The sequence below is a fragment of the Boleophthalmus pectinirostris genome, unplaced genomic scaffold, assembly GCF_026225935.1.
Source record: "Boleophthalmus pectinirostris isolate CB_2022bp ecotype Guang Dong unplaced genomic scaffold, ASM2622593v1 HiC_scaffold_3, whole genome shotgun sequence".
NCBI lineage: Eukaryota > Metazoa > Chordata > Actinopteri > Gobiiformes > Gobiidae > Boleophthalmus > Boleophthalmus pectinirostris.
The window spans coordinates 14,903,717-14,923,754 of record NW_026571299.1 but is presented as its reverse complement, the minus strand read 5'-3'; the positions used below and the strand labels follow the sequence as shown (position 1 = coordinate 14,923,754).

Sequence of the window (20,038 nt, the reverse complement as noted above, 5' to 3'; positions counted from 1 at the left end):
CTGCTTGGTCATGGATATTTTTTTTACCATCTTACAGTTTATTTTAATTTAATCAAAAATTTCAGATTAAAGACTAAACTGTCTTTAATTTTCCACCATATTTTGTTGTTCATTGTTCAAAAAGGCTGCTTAAATATGAACTACAGGCAATAAATGACATTCAAACTCTACAAATAGTATGAAAGAAAATAATTATAATATGGAAAGTATTTGTGCCACCATAGTCTGAACAAGTGTATAGGAAACAAAGGGATTTTTTTCTTAATATTGTCCACTTCTGGATCAGTAGTTTTCAAAACAGACAAAAATGCTGAAATCTCAAAACTGGAACATAACTGCCCCGAAATTAAACAAAAGAACACCAGCAAACAGAGCGGAAATCATTAACAATCTGTGGAATTGTCTTTTCGTATTGTTACATTGGATTTAGAGCAGGTATGCACTTCGTAAATAAACAGGAATGCAGATAGCCATCAGGAAGACAACACATCCTGACGTCAATGTTAGCAGCTCGATCATTTCCTGGAGTTTTGAATAAGTGCCACCAAAACGGCAAACGTCCAAGAGGGAGTAAGATAGGAAGTGGAAACCCGCTTCCAGGAGTGAAATCAAAAGTTCACGTAACACATATCCTATCAAATCTAAAGGGTGACAACATTTCCCCGTTTAACAGATGCTTCCTAGTTACAGTCAAAGGGCAGATGCGTCCTTTTACGAACCACCGGGGGATTCAATTATACAAGTCGTTAACAAGAACATGCATTTAAATTGGTGCAAATTTTCTCACTTTCAAATAGGTGTCAACACATCCCTAAAATCCCAAATGAAAATGTATGAGCTGTTTGAAGTTAAAGGTCCTACATTATGCAACATTGACTCTTGTGAGCTTTAAGCCATGTTAGAATGTTTTTACCTCCTCAAAAGCATACCTGGAGTTATGGTTTGCTTTATGCACACATGCCTGAGTAACCCTGTCATTAAGTGGTAGTTTCCAAGTTAACAGCTTCCGTTTAACTCCTGTTCAGTAGAGATCGGCAATTCCAGATTTGAAATTATCCAAATTATTCTAGTCAAGGTGTATGACACGACATCACACGGTGGTACAGAGTGTTTTCAGTTCGAGACAAGAACTCAGCCTAAATATAGGGTTTGTGCGTTAAATATGTGTGAATGTATGACGCACAAACCCTGTGAATGTATGTATGTTTTCAATGAGCAAACAGCATTATGACATAGATCAGGGGCCCTGTAACTCACCTGTTAAAAACATTTTCACTGAAGGCGTATTTCTCTAGCCTCCCGAGTGGAGTGAGGTTGTCTTGTCCTGCATCGAGGAAAGCTGTGATGCGGATTCCGTCGCACTCTGAACCGTAGTCATCGAATCCAACTGTGAAATTAGACATTGGCAGTTTAATACATGGTTTCCTTCAAGCTGAGCATGTTTGTAAATAAAGATACATAAAAACACAGGGCTGTGCCATTGATCAAAATTGTCATTGTGGTTTTAATTATTGCTCTATTCAATTACAAAAATTTTGTAATGGAAAATACAATGAATTCACTTAAAAAATAAATAAATTAATTTCTTCTTCTTCAGAATGTTATGTGTGCTCATTGTACCCTGTAAAACCTGGAGCAAAGCCACTGGTCAAAGCTAAATAAATATAACCAAAAGGTTTTGAAAAATAAAGTATCACAAGATATTCCTAATAATAAAATATATTAGGACTACTTCCCTGCAGGTTAATCTTGACAAAACTGTTTACAATTATTTGACTTATTATTTCAGTTATTTCAATCATGTTTTTTGTCCAGAATTGGGTAAACTATGTGGTGTTGCTTTCTATGAAATCTGCATATTTACAATAATAATTCTGAGCTTTGATTTAAAAATGCAATTTCATGGAAAACAACACATATTGCCACATCCAGCAATAATGCATCTCTGTTTTTTTTTTTCCAGAATTAAGCCAATTACATACAATTTGTTCAAATTCATGGACAGAAACAAATATTTATTGGTATTTTAACGCAGACAGTTGCCGTCATGAACATGAATGAAGCCAAAACAGCCTGGAGCATTTTCCCCAAAACATGGACTTTTATGTTTTCTTGTTAAAGACTAATAATAGTGCAGCATAAAAGATGAAATACTGTTGGCAGCTTTAAATTTCACAAGTGCACGAGGGTTGTGCAGGAAGACGATACTCCACCATAAAACGTGTTGTTGAAAAAGGAAAAAAAGACAGTCTACACATAATACTACTAATAATACTCTACTACATAATGTACAGGACAAGAAATCAGAGAGTTAATGGGATAAGATACTCACAGTCATCCAAATCGTCATGGCCATCTTCAAAATATAAAGATAGACCTACAGCAGGGGATAAGACAATTTAGTAACACTGGAAAATGAGAGGGACTCAAGGGGCCAATTAGCACAAAGCCTTTAGTAACAAAAGTAAATCTTTCAAAATAAGTTCAGGATCAGTGTTTCGGCAATTGTGGTTTCCGAAGTGTGAAAATGTGAGACAATATATCTTTAGGTTGTTCTTTATATTTTGCAACAGTAAATGCAAGTGAAAACATGTACCAGTGTTGTAATATCGTGCATGACATAACCAACAGCTACCCTGCTATAAAATGTGTAGGTTGACTGATAATAAAAAGGCACGATACAGATGTGCCAGTAGAGTGACCAGATTTTCAAAACACATAACTGGGATATCCCTGGTTTGGGGTGGTTTGTAATAATTAAACTGTGAAACGAGTGTGTAATTAAGGAAAAATTTTACATTTTCTTTGAGTTTTGGTAATTTTTAAGCAGATTTTTTGTATTTTATTTAAACAAATCACAATTTATGTCTCTCTTTGTTGGCAGATGTCAGACTGGTCAAAAATAGGGACACCTGAGACATTTCTTGAATAAAGCTGGGACAAATCACTGGTTTTGTATAAATCTGCAGGGACAGGGGACACAGGGCTAAAAACTGAGACTGTCCCGGGTAAACAGGGATGTCTGGTCACGCTATGTTACAGTACAGTAACTTATCAGAGCAATCCAAAGAGCCCAGAAAACGCCCGAAGACAAGCAGCATGTGGTGAGCCTGTGTTTACAGCTGAAAGAGCTTCTCACACAGCTTATAATGTCATATCCCACTTTACACATGGGCTAATCGTGCATTTAGATCGGATTACACATTTAGTCTGTTTAAAAATACAGCCCCAATTACATTTGCAGAGTGGGACCGGCTCATCTTTGTTGGAGGTGTTAAGTAGGACTTGCTCAGCTTATGCCTGAAAATGACTTTAGCAGCACGGCTAGTGTTAGCTCCCTCAAGTCGCTAGCCTTTGCTATGACAACAGTTCGATAACAAACACATTTCAAACTTCACTCAGCACATGAACTACAAGAGACAAATGTTTGATACTGGAATCAATTAAAGGAGTTAAGTTATTCCACTAATCCCGCCTCAGATGCACTGGTTTCATAACCCCGAGCAGAGTCTTAGCTAGCTGGCTAGTAGCGCTAAGTTTGCTAGTGCGGCTTGTCCAGCCCGTTCGCTTGACTTGACTTGCCAAAGCAGAGACTTCTTTGTTTTTACGCAAATGCAGTCATACAATACTGATCCAAAAGCCCAATTTCCAGGCATTTGCAGTATTATTAACACTAATCCAACACCTGGGATGTCTCAAAAGTGGCAGAAAACAATGTTAAAAGTCTGCTTACCTGCCATCTTGAGTATCGGCTCGGCTCTGCGGGCTGCCGTCCGTCCGTCCGCTGTGGGCTGTCACCGCGGCACAGCTGTCACTCAAAGCTACAAAACTACTTCCTGAAAGTACTTCCTGATGCTGGAGTATGTGGCTCTTTTATCCTTCAGAGCGGGGCTTCTGGCACAGCGCTCAGCTTTGGCACAAACTCGACATCGCGGCGCATAAACACACCTTTGGGCTTTGTGTGGACGTCCAAACAAAAAAGCCGACCGACGCAGTCACGTGACCTCATGCCGTAATCCAAGATGGCGGCGGAGCCAGTCCAGCGCTAGCCCCAGGTTTGGATATATAACGGTAGATCTCGCATGGACTGCCGCTCTCTATTGGAACGAAGGCGTCAACATAGCCGCCATCTTGGTACAGGCTTTAAATGAATGGAAATAAATTGTGGACAAGGCAATATCAATATTCAAGATTAGTCCTGGTTCAATCCTGGTTTAGTGCTGGTTCAGTCCTGGTTTAGCTCTGGTTCAGTCCTGGTTTAGTCCTGTTTTAGTCCTGAGTTCAGTCAGTCTGGGTTCAAAACACAACATTTAGTATCATAAGATTACAAATTTAAATCTTAACTATTTAATTTTATCCCTTGCTCTTTCGTCTTCCTATTTCGCTCGTTCGCACGTTCGTATGCGGCGCAAAAATCCAGCATCTTCGCTCGCTGATACTGTGAACAGCTACATTACCATGGAAACCCTGTACCAAGATGGCGGCGGTATTAACGCATGCCAAGAGGCTGAACGCGAGATCTACCGTTCTATATATCTATGAGCCCCAGGTAGCTGTTTACAACATTCACAACAGGATGGATACTGCTCAAGCATTAATCTGCGTTTTCTAACTCTATAAAGAAGAATATTTAATCTAACATGTGATGACTTTAACCACCGTGAAGTAGAATCGCCTGTAAACAGCGACCACCTGAAGATTTTTTCCACAAAACTAAATAGTCAAGGGAAAGCTGCCAATGCTCCTCATAACTAACTAACATCAAGAGAGGATATGGGTATGACACTAAGAGAGTTAAAAGTTTGTCTGCTGGGGGTAAGTCACTGTCTTTGTTTAAAATGCTGACCAGTGCACTTTCTTTGTTTTGTCAAATTTCTACTTTCTGTATCCGATTACACTACGGCTCATTTTACTGTCTGTCTCGAGGTAAACTTGTAAATGAGGTGGCCATTCATTAATTATGAATTACATGTGACTCATGCAAATAATACGTAGTGGAAATTACTGGCTATAATTATGATTAAGTAGACGTTAATGCTGAATAATATAATGTTGTCTTGTGGTAAGTTTCATTAGACATCTGCATTGTCTATATATTATCTGATTATATGGAATGCTTGATGATACTACTGTATGTTATAATTTTCATAATCATAATATATTCTTCTATTTTTGTGTGTGTTTTGCAGGAAACTGGGGTTGGAAAATCAAGTATTGTTTGGCGATTCGTTGAGGACAGCTTCGATCCAAATATCAACCCTACAATCGGGTTTGTTTCTACTCAGTTCCGCTTTCATATTAATATTATTAGAGATCTTAGTCATTTCCTTCTTCTGCTTTGAACTACATGAACAGAAACATTTAATTTTTCTAATCAACCATAGTCAAATATAGTGTAGGAATAGTAACTGTTAGACATTTGTTAAGATAAGATAATCAAACCTTTATTTGTCCCACAATGCTGAAATTTCAATGTGGCAATGCAAAGGTTAAGAACAACAAGAGAATAGAAATAAGAACTAAAAATCAGAATAAATAAATACATTTAAACATGGAATAGACCTAAATTTAAAGGTACACTGTGCAACTTTTCTGATGAAGCATCCATCACCTGCTTGTCTTCACGGAGATGCTATTGCTTTGCCTGGAATGTTCCACGTTATGACATTAAACACATCTATCTAGCATTTATTCATTACAGGTGTTTCTATTGCTCAAAAATACAATAATAACTGTGACTAGGGCTGCCTCTCCACAGATCTGACCTGTAAAGTAGCCTATAGCTGTCTCCCTTGAGATAGATAGGTTTAATCTCTACCATGGAACATTCTAGACAATGTAAAAACATCTCTATGGAGACAAGCAGGAGGCAGACACTTCTCCAGAAAAGTTGCACAATGAGAAAAAATTAACTTGTAAACATTTAGTTGCATAACACAATATCTTTAATAACTAATTACAACAGTTGCGGTATTTGAATGTATATCTGGTTGTATTTAACTTGTGGTATTTGACGTATCACACTTTTTCTAGAAGAATTATATATTTCAGAAGTTGCTGTTAAAATTAATCTCACCGGATATTCATGACAACCAAAATAATCCCTATATGCAAATAAATCATCCTATAGATACACAGTTAATTATGTTATGTTCAAAAATGTGAAGTGACCTATGGTAATTCAAGATAGTCGTGTGACAATGGTGTATTTGTTACTTGTTTTCCAGGGCATCCTTTATGACGAAGACAGTGCAATACCAGAATGAGCTGCATAAGTTTCTGATCTGGGACACAGCAGGGCAGGAGCGGGTGAGTACTGTCTCCATTGTTGCCTTTACAATGGATTTAGGTGTAGTTATAAAGTCTTGTCACAGCGTTTTTGTCTGAAAGAAGACTCTCTATGTACCTTCTTGAAAATGCGTAGTTGTGTAGTTGAACATTTTTTCTGATAGGGGGCAATGCATACCTTTGGATAAGTGAGACGGTTCCTTTGAGGAGTTACAATTTTTAGGATTCCCCAGCCCCCCCTTACAGCAAGATGAGCAAGTGAGCAATGAATTTGGTTAAATCTACTGGAAAATTTTGTAGCCTGGTATAATTTGTCCTTTATGTTAACTCTGCCCTTTGACCTGTCACTCCCTCCAGTGTCACGCTTTTGTTTTCAAAGCTTTCATGTAATTTAGGAACCTCTCTTAGTTCCCCTCAAGTTCAGTATGAAGATTTTGTAATATTAGGGGCGGCTAAAAGTAACAGAGATAAGTTTTTATGTATGTTTATAGAAGATAATAGACAAAAGATGTCAGTTTAGATTGTAATTCTTCAGTAAGTGTTGTTCTCATGCAGTACTTGCAGCAGGGTTTCTTGACATGTTCCTCCAATAATAACTTATGAAGATATTTTTGTAAACTATTTAAAACTCATTAAAAGGTACTCTAACCTAACCTACTATTACTATTATTTTTATCTTTTCACCAGAAAGTTTCACAGTATCACATTAAACGTATCCATTTTACATTTATTCCATTACAGATTTTCTCATTGTGAACTTGCTTGCCTCTTTATAGATGTAACGTTTCCTGGGTGCATTACTTTTAATTATAATGCCATATTGTGAGATGTTCCAGGCAAAAGCAATAACATCTCTTTGAAGACAAGTAGGTGGAAAAGTTATGCAGTGCACCTTTAATTAGTTACCATTTAGACTGTCAAGGTATTGTTCAGTCCAATCAAACAAGACAGTTTCTGAAGTTGAACACTAAAAACGTCAGCCGAATTATGTTCCGGACAAAAGGAACTAATAAAAACGATAGATAAAAATAATAAAATCAATGAAGAAAGATAATAAAATCAGTTAAAGCAGTACTAAACAACTGTGTAAAGGAAGTTGCAACATGTGGTTAAAAGTATAGCCGCACATATGTTGTAAGAGATTTTCCTGCACACATGTTTAGGATTAAAGGCTCAGAGTACTATATCCTCATGTTTGAACTGAAATACCAAACAATACTTTGCATACACTGGGCCTTAGTGGGTATTTACGGACCACTTTCTCCTTTGACTCAACCAGCTGGAGACATTTTCATCACTTCCCTTATAGCGCATGTCCTTCTGCTTTCTAGTACAATCTCTCCAGTGAAGTCAGATAAGGTTTGGCCCCGTCTTTTATCCCGGTTCCCCTGGGGCCTGGTGTCTTCGGGGCCCCAAGAGGACAACAACACGGGTCGGTTTAAGATAAGATGTGAGAGGCTGAAACCGGAGCTGTCTCTGCCCACTGGGGTGTGCTGTTGCTGGGGGCTTATCTGAGACGCGTTGCCACTCTAGACCTGTTTTTGTCCCTTTGAGTGTTCTGTATTCTTCTCAGTCTATTTTGGAGTTTTGGAGAAAAGTGGAGCAGTCAGATGTTGGATAATTCAGACTTGAATAGCTAGCAAGCATCATGCACTTTGTAACTTTAGGGAGGGGGTCCACAACCTGTTTGTTTCTATGGAGATTGTATTAAACTAATCTACCTTGCATTTACATTTAACTACAGATGTTATTTATTACTCAAAAATATCTTAAAAGACATCCATTCTGACCTATAATTTGATGTGCAAGTCTCTATAGAGATTCATAAGTTTATGGCCATACTGTGGAACGTTCTAGCAACATCTCCACAGAGTCAAGCAGGTGACGGACCCTTCAGCAGACAAGTTACACCAGCGTTTCCCAAACTTTTTTTTCTGGGGACCCATATTTTAAAAGTCACAAACCTTCGCGACCAAAGTCAGTAGACATTATTCATAAATTACAAAATAATGGTGGATTTGATCGTTATTGAACATTAATGATGATTATGTCTCTCTGAACAATTAGTATTACTCAAGTTTTAAACAATGAAAAACAGCAATTGAACCAGGAATAAAAGCTATCCATAAGTCATCTATTTGGACATTAAATATAGCACTTTTTTTTCTTTTCAGCATTCAATTGAACCAGCAACACTGGAACAAAATAATCTGTAGGACTGTATATTGTAGACCTACATGCAAATCGTGACAAGGCGACCCAAAAAAAATCTCGTGCGACCCACCTGAGGGTCAGGACCCAGTCTTTGGGAAACAATGAGCTACACAGTGCGCCTTTAACTACAGTAAACATGAGAATTAAATGTGCGTTATATAACTTTTTAGTGAACGCTCGGTAAGGGCTTGTATTCAAGAAGATGTTATTGCTTCGTCTAGAAATTTCCTCAGTATGATATTAAACTTATTTATCTGCACGGAGACAAGCCAAGTTCCAGGTCAGATCTGTGGTGAGGTGACCCTGCTCACTGTTAGAATGGATGAATATTACAAACATAGGCAAAGCAGTAATACCTCCATGGAAAGTGTGGTTGTCAAAAGTAGCGAAAATCAGATATACATTGATACTAAAACTAGTATCAAAACTAGATACTCATTTGAGCAAGTACCAATACTAAAAAGTCACATTCTCAAAACAGAAATGAATCTTTTTTTTTTTTATCATTGTGGTATTGGCATCTGTATTGAGTATCAAGTCTGTTCCTTAGTATCGAAATCAAGTTTGAAATGTTTGTGTTGTGACAACACTAGAAACAAGTAGGTGGTGAAAAGAAATGTTACACACTGCATCTTTAAATGTACAAGATGTCATCATTGCATTAGCGAGCTGATTGTAATCACTGACCAACCCTCACATAAAAGTACGGATTATTTTTCGACAGCCCCTTGATTAAAGAAAATTGCCTCATTATTGGCAAAGAAAACCCAAAAAACATGAAAATCAGTACAATATTTGGACTCCATGAAGAAAAGTTATTGCTGTGGTAATAAATATTTTAGTTTCTACAGCCAGAAATGCGTTTACCCAATAAAATTTTATGCTGAATATAAAATATAATGAGTAAAAGATTTAAAGAACAGCTTGTCTCAGTCGGGGAGTGCCCATCCTTAGACCTAGATTTACTAGTAAGAAAATAAATGTATAAAATTACCCAAATAATCATGAAATCTATCAACACACAGACAGACACACAGTGCCCATGTGCCCAAATTGCCGACTGTACAGATTAGTTCGGCTGCTTTCCTAACCTCAACCGATTTACGCAGTCTCCAAATCTGTTGAGATGAAATATGGGAACAAGCGAGTGGGGAAGACAGAGCTGCTAAGAGTATGATCTGTAGACACCTTTACTGTGAGCGGAGCTGTCAACGGCCTCTACAAGCCCTCCAAAAACCTTAGATTCAACTGAAAACAAACATTAAACTACGCACCTCTTTCATTAGGCACTAAACATGTGGTTATGCTAATTAGCTCGAGCAGATTGGGCATCACTGGGGCTTTTCTGTTGGCTTCTGTACTCTGGGTTTAGCCTGATTGCTCTGGATAGACCACACAGGAATTGCAGCCATTTTAGTTGCCAAATATCTCAAATGTTGGATCGTGTTGAGTGGATTTTGAGCCAATATCAACTATAATAATGTGGAATGCGCGCTGAGGTAAGAGTGTCACTCGGAGATGGATAGTTTATTCCATCATATTGTAAAGGAAAATAGAGCAGGCAGGCTGGACAGTGGGGTTAGTCAGAGTGGAGGACCTTCAGAGACCTGCTGCTTTTCAAATAAATACGATTAGATAATGCGTGACACGTGTGCTAACATAGCTGTTAATTTCATATTGGAGAAAGATAAGAAACAGGCTTTTGTGTGTTTTAAGAGAAGGGCAGAGGTGAACTCGAAAACTGTTAAAGATGCAGATAAAAAAAAATATAGTAGTGGTTGTGATATTTAGAATTCGGTCACAGAGTGTATCAAATTATTTCTTGATTACATGGAATACATTTATTAATATTTTGGCATGTGGCTTAAAAATGCACACATATCTACAGTCAAAAATCCAGCTGTTTTGCTGTGGTAAATGTTGTGAAAAATAACTTCATATGCATAGGAAGGTGTTTGTAGAAATTCTTTTAAATTAAAGGCAAAAATTGCTTCTAGTAAAACTTATATCTGACAACAAAAAAGGTCACGTTAATTGAATACTAAAATAATTTTCAAGTTTATATAAGTATATTGTATGTATAGTTTATATCCTGTAGCCCAGAGGATGTTGTGCTTCACATCAACTTTTCTAGAAATATTTTTGTTTCATTAATTGATATAATATATATGTAATCATTTAATAGATTAGGGTTGTCAGAAATTATACCCAGATGCCATCAATAATACTAAAATGAGTACTGAAACAAGGCCTAAATTTTTGAAGTGTTATATATTAATGAAGAAAATATAGAGGATAAACAATACAATTTTAAAATTAAAAAAAGCTTTTTTAAATACACAATATCAGTAAGAAACATCTGCTGCAATACATACACTGCAGAATGAAACACTATAATAGTAAATCTGTGTATATAATGAGTTTGATAAATTATTTATTTAGTCTTCTACAGCTTAAAATTTATTGCAGTATAGAAAAATAAATAACAAAATTTCCCCATTTTTTTCTTTATGTACATTCTGTTGTCTAAAAACAAGTGCATTTTTATTGTCTTTTTATCATTATCGTATCTCGAGGGTATCAGATATCAAGCCTCTGCTGCTGGAAACCTTTACCTGAATACAGTGTTTCGTTTCTGTGTAATTTTTATACTGAAATGAGAAATAAAGTCTGAGTATTATGACAACACTACGAATGAATGCCATAGCCCTTCTGTCATAGACCTAATCTTCTCAAATACTAATTACTGTACCCCATTTTGGCCCAGAATCGTTAAGTACTTTACCAGGGACATACCAGCGGGTCTGTTATATATGAACTGCCATCTTCTTCTTCCCATCCCAAGTGCTGGTGGATTCCTAAATGCGCACATGCTGTTTTGATTATCCGCGCCTGTGTGATGTATTGAGTTAAGATCAAATGTAAAGTCAGCCATAAATACCCAAACGTTAACAGCTTTTGACACATTGTGCTCATCTTTCCCTGATGGCTACCACATGTGTGAGGTCCGCGTGGAAAGACTTTGAAATTTACGGTCTCTTGGTCAAAATTCCGAAACTGAAATTGTCTGTTTATATCTTTTTTCACTTAATTTGAGGGTATTGTTAAGTATTTTGAATTGCAGTGATAGCGTGATAATATAAATACATTTTTATCTTTGTTTCTATCCACAGTTCCGAGCTCTGGCGCCGATGTACTACAGAGGGTCGGCAGCAGCCATCATCGTGTATGATATCACAAAAGAGGTATTTAGTTTCATGTGTTTGTTTCTTTGGACAGTGATCCATACATGTGGATGCACTGATCCGGTACTAGTATTGGATATTGGTGCCGATACTCAAAAATTTGCTGGATCAGATACCTGCTTCCAGATATCAGGTTGGACATATAAATTGATGTAATAAGACTATTTACTGGTCGAAGTTGGATCAGAAAGTCTCATAATATTTGAACTTTTGTTTATAGAGCTGTGTCTGGGGTTATTTGAGATAAATAACAGCTGCATTTGGATCAGTTTTGTCTTAGTTTAGTTTAGTTTAAATAAAATAAATGCTGTTTTCAGTCTCTGGACTCGTATTGGTTTGTATCGTGTATCAGATACTTAAAGCTACAGTATCAAAATCGGTATCGGAACTGAAAAAGCTGGATCTGTGCATCCCTAATATTCATTTAAAACTGAGTTTTTAAAGATTAGCTGGGGTATCTGATTTTCTATCCATGAAATAGGAAGTAGGAGAGGTGTCCAAACTAAGGCCCAGGGGACAAATTGCACAAATTAGTGTTCCGAGTCTTCTTAAAGGTACAGTGGCTCTGTTAGAGCTGTGTGTACTGACACTGGTCTGTGACCCTCCACTTCAAATATGTTTAGATATGTGGCCCAGGGTGAAAAAAAGGTTGTGAAAAAAGTTTGGAGTCCCCTGAGGTAGATGATGGGTCAGTAGCTTTAGCACATCACTGGTCACAAACTTTTTATAGATACATATAAGACACTTTTTTCTGGGTTTGCAATCAATAAAATACTTAATACTTAGATGCAGACAGCAAGGAGTGGTCTTACTTTGTCACAGAGTGGTGCTTTTTGAAATCTGTCTGTTATTCCAGCTTTAATATTTCTGTCTCAAACCAGTTCAGGGCTGTTGTATAATTTAACATTTAGGGGTTTATATAAAAATAAAAAAATATTTACTGGAAGTGATAAGCGTATCAAAATGTGTATTTATAATGAATACCACATCAGTGAGCCAGTGCACCTTTGCTTCACTCCAAAAATGTAGCTGGAATAAAACCAATATGAATTTCTTATTAACATCTGAGTGGCTCTAACAGGCACTGTGGAGAGCTGAAGTTGTTAAAGAAGGATTTATGTTGATTGCACAGTAATAATATATGCTGTATATTATGTGTGTGTCAACAGGAGTCATTTCAAACGTTGAAGAACTGGGTGAAGGAACTACGGCAACATGGGCCTCCAAATATTGTGGTCGCAATCGCCGGTAACAAATGTGACCTCAATGATGCCAGGTAAAATTTTCTATTGTTTCTGTCTTAGCACTGTTTAAAGGTGTACTATGTAATGTTTCTGGTGGTGGGTTTTATCCTCTGTTTCTCTCCATGGTTATTGCTTTGCCTTGAATGCTCCACTGTATGGCATTAAACTTCTATTTATCTTGGATTCAGTGTTCAATTACAGGTGTTTTAGTGCACATAAACACCTTGAAAAACATGCATTTTTACAGTTTGCTGGCTCACCCCTCCACAGATATGCCTCGTAAATTGGAAGGGCTGCAATATTAATCATAATCAAATCGAAATCCCAGCTTGAGTGGACATTTCCTCCACAGGCAAATCAAATATCCTGTAGTTTAGAGCTGCACGTGGAATGAAATGTGATTGTTGTATTAGTTTGTCAGCTCATATTTCAGTCTTCTTGTCAATTCTTCCAGACGTGTTTCAAATGTGAACTTTGAACAGAATCCTATTATTAAAACATCTAACTGGCTCATCTGCTTGTCTCCATGGAGATATAATGACATACTGTGGAATATTCCAGACAAAGCAGTAACATCTGCATGGAGAAAAGTTACACCTTTAACCTTAGTCTGTACCTTTACGAACAAATGATTTTATATTTGTATACAATATTAATGTTTTGCACATTTTTTACTTTCACAGAGAAGTACCAGAGAAAGATGCGAAGGATTATGCAGACTCCATCCACGCCGTCTTCGTGGAAACCAGTGCCAAAAACGCCATTAACATCAATGAGGTGTTTATAGAGATAAGTGAGTGTGTCTTTAACCTCCTGGACCCACTGGCCTTAAGATCCCCAGGTTAATGTCAGGCTGCCAGTGTTTTGACAGATGAGCTAAATAAACGTGTATATATTTGCAGACAGTTTAGTTTAGCTTAAGCTCTGTGGGCTGGTGTAGGACGGGAGCATGATCACAATAACATAAAGAGGTGGTTAACGTTATTTCAAGGTGGAGAGACTCAGACAGACACAAAGAGATGTATCAGCATGCTTTATTGAATGAGTTAATTTTAGTGCTCAGATCCAAGCAGAATTTCAATGAAGGGCGTGGCCGGTTAGATGGAGTTTAGGAGATGTTTCCCCCAGGGCGTGGACACTGGAGGTCGTAGAGATGAGGATGAGGAGAGTGAGGGGAACGATGAAACGATGAGGAGAGTGAAGGGGACGATGAGATGATGAGGAGAGTGAAGGGGACGATGAGATGATGAGGAGAGTGAAGGGGACGATGAGGTGATGAGGAGAGTGAAGGGGACGATGAGGTGATGAGGAGAGGATGATAAGAGTGAAGTGGACAAGGTGAGGATGAGGAGAGTGAAGGTGATGACGAGATGATGAAGAGAGGATGAGGATAGTGAATGTAATGAGATGATGAGAAGAGTAAAGGGAACGATGAGAGGATGAGGAGAGTGAAGGAAACAATGACAGGATGAGGAGAGTGTGGGGACAATGAGAGGATGAGGAAAATGAATGGGACGATGAGAGGATGAGGAGAGGGCGAGGAGAGTAAAGGGAACGATGAGAGGATGAGGAGAGTGAAGGGAATGACGAGATAATGAGGATAGTGAAGGGAACAATGAGATGATGAGAAGAGTAAAGGGGACGAGCAGAGGATGAGGAGAGTGAAGGAAACGATGAGTGGATGAGAAGAGTGAAGGGGGCGATGAGAGGATGAGAAGAGTAAAGGGGACGATGAGGGGATGAGGAGAGGATGAGGAGAGTGAAGGAAACGATGAGAGGATGAGGAGAGTGAAGGAATTGATGAGATGATGAGGAGAGTGTAGAAGATGATGAGAGGATGAGAAGAGTGAAGAGACGAAATAGAAAAATCAATAATAGTGGTAGTACGGAATGGCAAACCCTCGTTTGCCTTCACCAATATAATTGTTTTTTTATTATTTTATACCATCATCACTTCCTTTCTTTATAATATGCTTATTGTTCTTAACAGTTGATTTTATGTATTTATTACATGGCTGTGTTTGAGAATAATTAACTCAGTAAGTTTTTATTTATATAGTGCTTTTCACAGACATATGTCACAAAGACGCTTTCACAGATCATTGTTCATTCACTCCACACTTGGCGGTGGTAAGCTACTCTCTACACCATCGGCCCCTCCAACCACCACCATCACTCACACACACACCACTTTCATACTAAGCAATGTGTGTGAAGTGACTTGCCTAAGGACACAATGACTTTTTTGCTACTAGCGCCCCACTGTGGCACCTGATATTCCCAGTGGTCTCCTATTCAAGTACTAACCAGGCCTGGCCTTGAAATAAAACCTGGCCTTGGAATAAAATTGTATTCATTTGTACAGACTCATTATATCATATTACTCAATTCAGCTGACTTTTATGTAGTTTTATCACCCACACCTAGTATTATTTTATTTCAAGGTAGTGTATTACATGCACAATATCTAGCTTACATGTAACTTGAGCCGTACTGTATTTTTGTTGCGATTATTTCTGATTTTCTGTTTTTCTTCACCAGGTAAGCGTATCCCTGCTGTAGACGCCGCTGGAGGGAGCCCAGGAAAGAGTTTTAAAATCGGACGGCAGGCCTCAGAGTCCCAGAGGACGTGCTGCTGATGGGGCCAGATATGAACCATGTGACCTGACGTGACCTTTCACCCCAAAACGCCACATACCAGCGGCCTGCGTAAAACTCAGTGCAAACATTACAAATCACACAACCTTAGTTACAGCATTAATCACCAATTACAGATTTGAGCTGCTTGTAAATGTGTACAGGTGTAAGATATGTCACCTAAATATTTTGATATTACTTAAGTTAAGATTATGCAACTTGTATTTTCCAATGTAATGAATTTTCTACACTCAGCATGTTGGTGTAAAGACATGTCCACTATTACTCTAATCAAACATACATAGTTGTCTTGCTATAATTACTGCGGTATTAGCTGTTGGATATTATTATACGACCTCTAGCAAGGGCAAGTAACACTGCATAGTCTACTAGCTTTCAAGTACGCCCCTTGGGAAAAGTCAACAAGGCTCCCAACACCTGGCTTTACAAGTTCAACAAGATTAATGTTTTCACACTAGGCAAATAAAACTGAATTTGTAGAGATTTTCTTACTTTACACATCATATATTGTCTTTCCAAGTCTCGTCTTAAAGGTGCACTGTGTAGCTTTTCTGGTGGAGAGTCCGCTGTCTGCTTGTTGTCTTCGTGGAGATGTTATTGCGTTAACTGGAATGATCTACAGTATGGCATCAAACTTATATTAATTTATCTAAAGCCATAAAAACAAGTTAATGGCACCAGGTCATGTTACAGGTCAGATCTGTGGAGTAATAAATTTGCTCACAGTAAGAAGAATGCAATGTACTTAGCTATTTAAACTCATCTAAATGAATAAATGCAGAACAGGTAAGTTTCATGTCACACTGTGTAAACTTAGTGTGTAACAAAGCAATTACATCTCCATGGAGATGGGCATTGTGCGCACCCCATACTCCAAAGTTGCACAGTACACCTTTTAACTAAACAAAAAATAGTTCTGAATTTAAAAACAGGACTTAAAATTTAAAAACAGAATTTAAAAATATGCCTAAAAGTGAAACATACTCTAATTTTGGTTTTGTATGGGTCTAGTCCAGGTTTAGTGCCATGTGTGCCCTAAAAGCACTGACTGAATGTAGCTTTTTAAAGAGGGGGTATTATGCAAAATTGACTTATTTTTTAGCTTTCCTCCAAGTTATAATATTGTTCTCTCATCAGAAACATGCCTGAAGAGGTTATAGATTTTCATTCATGCATGTTTGAGTAATTTAGCGATCTTTCCCTGGCCCTATTTGAGCCCTTCTTAAGGTTAACACCACAGTCCTATCCAAAGCTCAGCCCACAAGCTTAGCACTCCGTAAAATATACAAAAGCATGTTGCAAAACAATACACTACAACTTCACAAACCTGGTGCGATGTGCAATAGTTTTCTTAACGAAATGCACATTGATTTTTGTAACGTGGTAGTGTTCTGAAGGTGAACAAAGGGAGTGGGGACTCGAAACGGAAACTTATAAAACATGTTAATACGTCATTTTTGGCAACTATCGCATTTTTAAAATGAAAAAAGTAACATGGTGATCTAAATATGTTACGTGTTAGCAGTTAATACCCCAGAGAAGTAAAATACCCCCTCTTTAACTGTCAACAGAAGGAGCCCTAGTTACTGCATGTGCATTGTCAATAAATAGTGGGTTTGGTACAAGATACTGCTCTCTAGATTAACATTTCCCCATTTAATTCTCCATATACTTCCCTATGTGTTTTTCTTTCACTTTTCCTTCACATGAACCTAAGAATCCTAACTTTTGTGAGTATGGAAAAATATGCTACAGTCTTTAAATTACATCATGCAGTTTAACACTCATAAAAGACTTGATGGGTGATGTAGTTTCCCACTTTTTAATTCTCGCCCACAGTTATATTTTACAAGCACTACTAGCACCACAATACTTAGGTCGTTGAAAACACTTTATCCAACAGCACGTCTCAATTTCATATGTCATTTTGTATTTACACACTTGAAATTTTAAGTTATGTAATAAGTGATAGATTCTTTTCAAATACTGGACTATACAAATTAAGTTGCATCAAATTTCAAGGATTTTTTAAATTTTATTTTATTTTACAATACAAAACTTTAAAGGTGCATTGTGTAGCTTTTCTGTTGGAGGGTCCCTCAAATGTTTTTCCTGTCCCATGGAGATGTTATTGCTTTGTCTGGAATGTTTCACAGTATGGCATTTAACTTTTCTATCACCATGGAGACCAAACCAGACCAAGTTACAGGTCAGATCTGTGGAGAGGCCACCCTGATCACAGTCAGTCAGACTGTTTTCTAGGTATTTTTCAGTTATAAAGCTGCACATATCGTATGTTTCGGACTAGAAGTCGCACAAGCCCAAAAATGCGTAATGAAGAAGAAGAAAAACATATATAAGTAGCACCGGACTATAAGTCGCACTTTTGGGGGAAATTTATTTTATAAAATCAGAGACCAGGAACCAACATTTCATCTTGAAAGGCAAGTTATAGTAATAACAATAGAACAGAGAACAAAAGGCTGTTAACGTCACACATGAACAGTTATTCAGATAACTATAGCATAAACAACAGAACAGAACAAGTTTACCAAACTCTTGATCTCACTCCAAATCACTAAATCCATTGACTTTTTCATCCTCGGTGTCACTTCTGAGCAACTCCACAACCTCCGGAGGTAAACGGAGTGCTGCTTCTTCTACTGCGTAGCTGTCATGAGACTCAGCATCATTTCCAGTTAGAATTATTCCGGCCTTTCTGAATCCCGACAGGATGGTTTCAGTTGTCACTGAAGTCCAAGCTTTGTCGATCCATCCAATCATTTCCAGGAAAGTTGCATGGCGCACCCTCCCAGTTGTCACAAGTTTCTCACTCACTTCAGACTTTCTTCCTGCTGCTCGATTACCATTTTCAACTGCATATTTCACCACTTGCAGCAGGACAGCAGCTCTTTCTGCAGGAAACATGCTCGACATGAGTCCGATTTATAGTCCAAAAAATACGGTAATTGAATAAATGTGAAGTATAGCTGTTTAAAGACATACTGTGGAACATTACAATGACATATTCATAGAAACAAGCAGGTGACAGACCCCCAATCACAAAGTTACATAGTGCACCCAATTACAAGTTGTTTTTTTTGTTTGTTTTTGTTTTTTCAGTTTTTTTTTTTGTTTTGTTTTGTTTGTTTTTTTTGGAATGTTACAAAACTATAACTGACTTAAATGAACCAGGTTTCTGTGCTGTGTACACACATTTGAACAGCTAGCATTTTTGATTCCTTATTGCCTATTAAATTGTTCAGTTGCCAAAGTTGCCAAGTGCAAACTCAGTGTTGGTTTTTCCTTGTTACTATCATTTCCAGCTTAACAAATTCAACTTCCCCATATAAATCAGCAGAAAAGTCAGTTGTGCATAAAAACTATTGTCTTGGGCTGGCCCTAGGAACTTGATTTAATCTATAACATTATTGTTACTATGATGTATATGTCTGTGTAGATACCATTTGCACATGAGTCACTATTACAATGCGTTTCTGACCACAGTAGCCTTTTGCTGAGTTTTTGCTGTAACTGTCTTAAGCACTAGTTAACCCTTTCTTAGCTTTTTATTGTTATTATTCATTTCGTATGTAACAAGTGCTTGAAAACACATGTGCAATGTAATCCCACTGTGTCAAAAGGGACTTGTCAATTTGTTTAATAATAAAAGATTGACAAAATATGATGTTATATGTGTATGCTGCTGTTTGTTCTGTTTGCAATTTGAATGTATGTGTGAGTTTATGGGACATTTAGTGCTCCGTGTGGGATACAGTGACAGTGTTGTTAGCGACTGGTCACTGGTGTCCACTCACATAGCTAAATATACAGATATGACACCTGAGATGCATTTTTCACATATTTGCCATTAGCTACAGGCTTTTCATGGTGTGTTAAAGTGAGGAGGACAGGATATACTGCTTACCAAGTTACAGCATTGGACTTGGGCATTACATAAGTCATGGTGTTTATGTTACAGTAGAGTACACAATAAAGGTGCATTCTGTAACTTTTCCGGTGGAGGTTTTGCCAACTTTTTGTCTTCATAGAGATGTATTTACTTTGGGATTTTCAATTAAATGGCATTAAACTTTTCTACCTTGTATTTGTCCAAGTTACATAAAACAAAAAAACATCTTGCCTTTTCATAGATCTGGTTTGTAACTTGGCCTAGAGGAGTTGCCTACTTGTCTCCATGGAGATGTTATTACTTTGACTGGGATTTTCAACTAAATTGCATTAAACGTTTCTACCTTATATTCATCCAAATTTTATAAAGACAATAGCTTGCCTCTTTATAGATCTGGTCCATGCAGTCTATGATCTGGCCTGTAACCTGGGCTGGTGGAGTTGCCTACTGTCTCCATGGAGACAGAGTAGTTAAAT

At 37.6% G+C, this 20,038-nt stretch overlaps 2 protein-coding genes across 3 annotated transcripts in view; one reads left to right on the top strand and one right to left on the bottom strand.

Moving 5' to 3' along the window:
• Positions 1 to 4,011, bottom strand: part of ppp4r1l (protein phosphatase 4, regulatory subunit 1-like) — a 31,026-nt gene extending 27,015 nt beyond the window's left edge. The window contains exons 1-3 of one of the 2 annotated variants that reach the window (XM_055161031.1): positions 3,734 to 4,011; positions 2,333 to 2,377; positions 1,258 to 1,387 (exon numbers count right to left, since the gene is read on the bottom strand). In XM_055161031.1, the coding sequence (XP_055017006.1) occupies positions 1,258 to 1,387; positions 2,333 to 2,377; positions 3,734 to 3,740 (182 nt within the window). In that variant the 5' untranslated portion in view covers positions 3,741 to 4,011. The remainder of the gene's footprint in view (positions 1 to 1,257; positions 1,388 to 2,332; positions 2,378 to 3,733) is intronic. The other variant, XM_020919999.2, reaches the window with a different exon arrangement.
• A 193-nt stretch (positions 4,012 to 4,204) lies between these two features.
• rab22a (RAB22A, member RAS oncogene family) lies at positions 4,205 to 19,337 on the top strand. The gene is made up of 7 exons (XM_020920008.2): positions 4,205 to 4,815; positions 5,190 to 5,269; positions 6,228 to 6,309; positions 11,676 to 11,747; positions 12,917 to 13,023; positions 13,675 to 13,784; positions 15,533 to 19,337. Exons 1-7 carry the CDS (start codon positions 4,774 to 4,776, stop codon positions 15,628 to 15,630), a joined length of 591 nt encoding a protein of 196 aa, XP_020775667.1. The 5' UTR covers positions 4,205 to 4,773; the 3' UTR covers positions 15,631 to 19,337.
• The last annotated feature ends 701 nt before the right edge of the window (positions 19,338 to 20,038 follow it).

Excerpts from the sequence above, each read along its gene's own strand:
- rab22a (XM_020920008.2), top strand. The coding sequence starts at position 4,774 with ATGGGTATGACACTAAGAGAGTTAAAAGTTTGTCTGCTGGGG. Across the intron at positions 4,816-5,189 it reads TAAAAGTTTGTCTGCTGGGG|GAAACTGGGGTTGGAAAATC; the intron begins GTAAGTCACTGT and ends TGTGTTTTGCAG. Across the intron at positions 13,785-15,532 it reads TGAGGTGTTTATAGAGATAA|GTAAGCGTATCCCTGCTGTA; the intron begins GTGAGTGTGTCT and ends TTTCTTCACCAG.